The sequence below is a fragment of the Lathyrus oleraceus genome, chromosome 5 (genome assembly GCF_024323335.1).
Source record: "Lathyrus oleraceus cultivar Zhongwan6 chromosome 5, CAAS_Psat_ZW6_1.0, whole genome shotgun sequence".
Lineage (NCBI taxonomy): Eukaryota > Viridiplantae > Streptophyta > Magnoliopsida > Fabales > Fabaceae > Lathyrus > Lathyrus oleraceus.
Genome location: NC_066583.1, coordinates 14,035,045 through 14,038,774, shown reverse-complemented (window position 1 = coordinate 14,038,774; position 3,730 = coordinate 14,035,045). Strand labels below are relative to the sequence as shown.

At 30.5% G+C, this 3,730-nt stretch overlaps 1 protein-coding gene across 1 annotated transcript; it reads right to left on the bottom strand.

Annotated features, from left to right (window-relative positions):
- Positions 1-1,041: 1,041 nt before the first annotated feature.
- On the bottom strand, positions 1,042-1,480 carry LOC127078464 (glycine-rich RNA-binding protein). The gene is made up of 2 exons (XM_051018919.1): positions 1,321-1,480; positions 1,042-1,242 (listed from the first exon to the last, which is right to left on the bottom strand). Exons 1-2 carry the CDS (start codon positions 1,426-1,428, stop codon positions 1,042-1,044), a joined length of 309 nt encoding a protein of 102 aa, XP_050874876.1. The 5' UTR covers positions 1,429-1,480.
- Positions 1,481-3,730: the final 2,250 nt, after the last annotated feature.

The following is a 3,730-nucleotide window of genomic DNA, read 5'->3' as shown; positions in this document are numbered from 1 at the left end:
ATCTATTGAAAATTATAATTTTTTACTACTATTTTTCTTTTATGAACATTATTCATTCAGGAGAAGAAAAATCAAACTTCCAAAAATTTATAATTAAAATAGAAAAATAAATATTTAATACTTCTATAAAATAAATATTTTCTATCTATTGAATTATATTTTCTTGCCATTATTTTTTTTATGAACACTATCCGGTTACGAGAAGGAAAATCTAACTTTTAAAAGTTTGTAATTTTTAAAATAAAAGAATAAAAATTACAATTGTTTTTCAAAATGAAATATTTTATATTTATTGAATCATGATTTCTGACCACTATTTTTCGATAAATATTATCTGTTCAAGAGAAAAAATATATAGTTTTCAATAATTTATAATTAAAAATAAAAAAATAAATTTGATAATACTTTTCTAAAGTACTATATTTTCTATCTATTGGATCAGAATTTATCACCGCGTATTTTTATGAACATTATCAGTTCATAAAATTTAACCTCCACAAATTTATAGTTAAAAAGAAATGTATAATAATACTTTTATAAAATGCAATATCTTTTACCATTATTTTTTAGAACATTATCTATTCAAAAGAAGAAAGATCTAACTTCCAAAAATTATGATTTAAAAATTTTAAAAATATAATACAACTTTATAATATTTCCTTAAGCCGCCAAGATGGATCTCCCTAATTTTAGTGATAGAATTTAGTTGGATGTTCCCATGCCTAAGATGAATCAATTGTTAGAATTTAATTGCATGGGTTATATCTCTCTCTTTTTACTAAAAATATATTTCATTAAAATAGTTCAATTACTAAATGTATAGAAATGTTAGATATAAACTTTAAATACTAAATTATTTAAAAACATGCCACATTTTTGGAACCAAATTTTGACCACTAATATTTATTAAGAACTAATACACATAAATTCAAAACTCAATAATCACACGACAAATTACGAAACCATTACAGAGAATCACAAAAGACATTCCAAATAAAACGCTTATAATAACCAATAAGACATAACAACATATATAACATATTATTCAATTTCAATCAACGCAACGTTATCTCCTTCGGAACCACCACCATTGTCGTGGCCTTGAGTCTCGTTCACAGTGATTTTACCGCCATGTAGCTCCTGGTCGTGCATCGTTTTAATGGCGTCTTTCATTGACTGCTCCGATGCAAATGTGACGATTTCAGATTCGCTCGATGTTCCACTTTCATGATCAATGATGACCTAAACAACAACAAAACAAACATATCAGAGAGTAATAGAACAAAACAGTGATTAAATCCGATTCAACAACAAATGGACCTTCGTTTCGATGATTTCGCCAAAGGAAGAAAATGCTTTGCCAAGAGCATAGCCGTAAGTGGCCGAAGCAAGTCCACCAATAAAGCATTTATACTCAGATTCGGCCATGGAAATGGAGGGAAAAACCTAGTAATAGGATTAAAATGGGAATTGAAGAAAACAAGGATTAACTAGAAGTGAGTGAGAGCACAAAGGAAAATGGTTACACCTATTGTTGTTATATAACCGAGATATTTTCAACTATCGCTAACCTCCACATGTTCTTCATGGGTCCTATATGGCTCAAATTGGACTCACGTGGAGTTGTCCATATGTACATTTTTCATTATGCACTATATGGAAACCTGAAAATGTCCATTTTTAATTTTGAAAGTATATCTTCGGATGCTTCTATTTTTGTTAAGTTAACAATTCAGTGACAAATACATCAGTGCAATTCCGAGTTTGTCAAACGAAAATTTGTAGAAAAAAAATACAACCTTACATGTAAGACCTCTACCGAAATTTCTTTCTACACTCGATCAACTTTTTTACTTCAAAATAATATTTCTCTATTTTTTTCACATTAAAACGAGCAAAAGAATATGAAATTAAGATAATGTACATGTATTTCCTTCATCATTACTTCCATTAATGGGTTAGATAGAAGACATGCATTTGTGATACTAAGATGCAAAAGAAGTGACAAGTACACAAATTCTATCTGGAAGTTAAAATGGGATGACACCGGTTTGAGGGAATGTGAGTGTTCTTTTAAGTTGTACGGATACCTTATGACGAATAATACATTGAGATTTAATATGATTTGTGATTTACATAAGCATGACATGTCGCCTTATGATGCAAGTTAGTCGATCATCCCATTGCATGTCGCCTTAAGGTTGAAGAGAAGAAAATTGTTTCTCGCATGACATTGAACATGGTGAAATCGAAAAACATACTTGCAACTTTAAAACGGATAAAGTCCTCAAAATATCTCAAATATCAAGCAAGTATACAATGTTCGTGCCTGAAACAACAAGGCGACAAGAGAGGATATAACTAAAATGCAACAATTGTTAAAGCTTTTGGTTGATAATTGTTATGTATCTACGTACAGAGTGTGTGAGGATGGAGAAATTGTTTGAGATACATTTTGGAGACATCCTTGTTGGGTGTGAATATGGAAGTATAAAAGCGATCTAGAAGGGGTGAAAAAATCCTTATTTAAAAATCAGCCGCTTTTTCAAAAAGTTATAATAGATTTTATAAAAGATGTGCGCGGAAGGTTTGATGCGAAAATATGAAAATTATATTTTTCGAAACTTGATCAAGTTAACACTAAATCGATTCACAAACACTAAAGATGAATATGATGGTATACAAGGTATTCAATTAATTCAGTTGTATAATCAACGAGGTATGTTTATACAACGCTTCAATATAGTAAATTATAACCTTAATTATTTATCAGAAATTAATCACCAAATCGGCTCAATAAGGTGTCCAATTCTAAAAAATCCTAAGATTACGTAATAAATCGCTATCAATTGAATAAACGATAAACTACACTAGGATTGGAATACTTAAGCATACAAATAATATGAAAATTAAATGCAAGATTAAGAGAGAGAGAGAGAGAGAGAGAGAGAGAGAGAGAGAGAGAAAGATGACGTTGCGATTTATAGTGCTTCAGCGTTCGTCCTCGCTCTGCCTAGGTGCATTATTCAATGGTTTCCCGTTGGAACCTGCATTGTTCTTTTTTATTTGAAAAGTATTTGCAGAAGTTCATATAATCACCAATCCACTATAATGTTGCGAATTATAAAATCAACTATCATGTTATTGACTTGTATACATTGCAATGGCAAACTCTTATGCGTAATCTTGACTCGATTGACGCTTCTTGAATCTTACATTATAACCAATCTTCTCCAAGCCTTCGTGTGTAGCAATCAACCCCTTGATCCTACTGATTCCTTAATCGATGAATTGTTTGAAGATTTGAGAAGAACTATGCCTTGTTTGTAGTCGTCCACACAGTTAATACCAAGGCAATATGGAGAGAAGAATTTGCTTCTTTTCAATGGAACTTGTCAGGACCATTGATAATCACCTCAATCTTGCAAACAACCTGAAAATCACAACCAAGTCTTCAAGAATGATTAGTTTCAAGAGTGCGTCTCCTTCAATCAATTGCAAATTTCTAGTTATCAAGATCTGAATCAAATTGAAGTTGAAGATGTAAGAATCTTGTTGCAAGAATTTGAACTTTCAAAAATAGAGGGTATTGATTTTTCTCACAAAATTGCACATAAATGAATATTGGTTTGTTAATTCTTTAGTTAGATTCGAATCAAGAGCATTTCATGATTCCAATGAAATGAACAAATGAAGTGGAATAAAAGAAAAACAGAGTTTAGACCCATTT

What these genes read in the sequence shown, in the direction of transcription:
- LOC127078464 (XM_051018919.1), bottom strand. Translation starts at nt 1,428, where the DNA reads ATGGCCGAATCTGAGTATAAATGCTTTATTGGTGGACTTGCTTCGGCC. An exon ending in GCGAAATCATCGAAACGAAG is followed by an intron (nt 1,243 to 1,320) that starts GTCCATTTGTTG and finishes GTTGTTGTTTAG; the next exon opens with GTCATCATTGATCATGAAAG.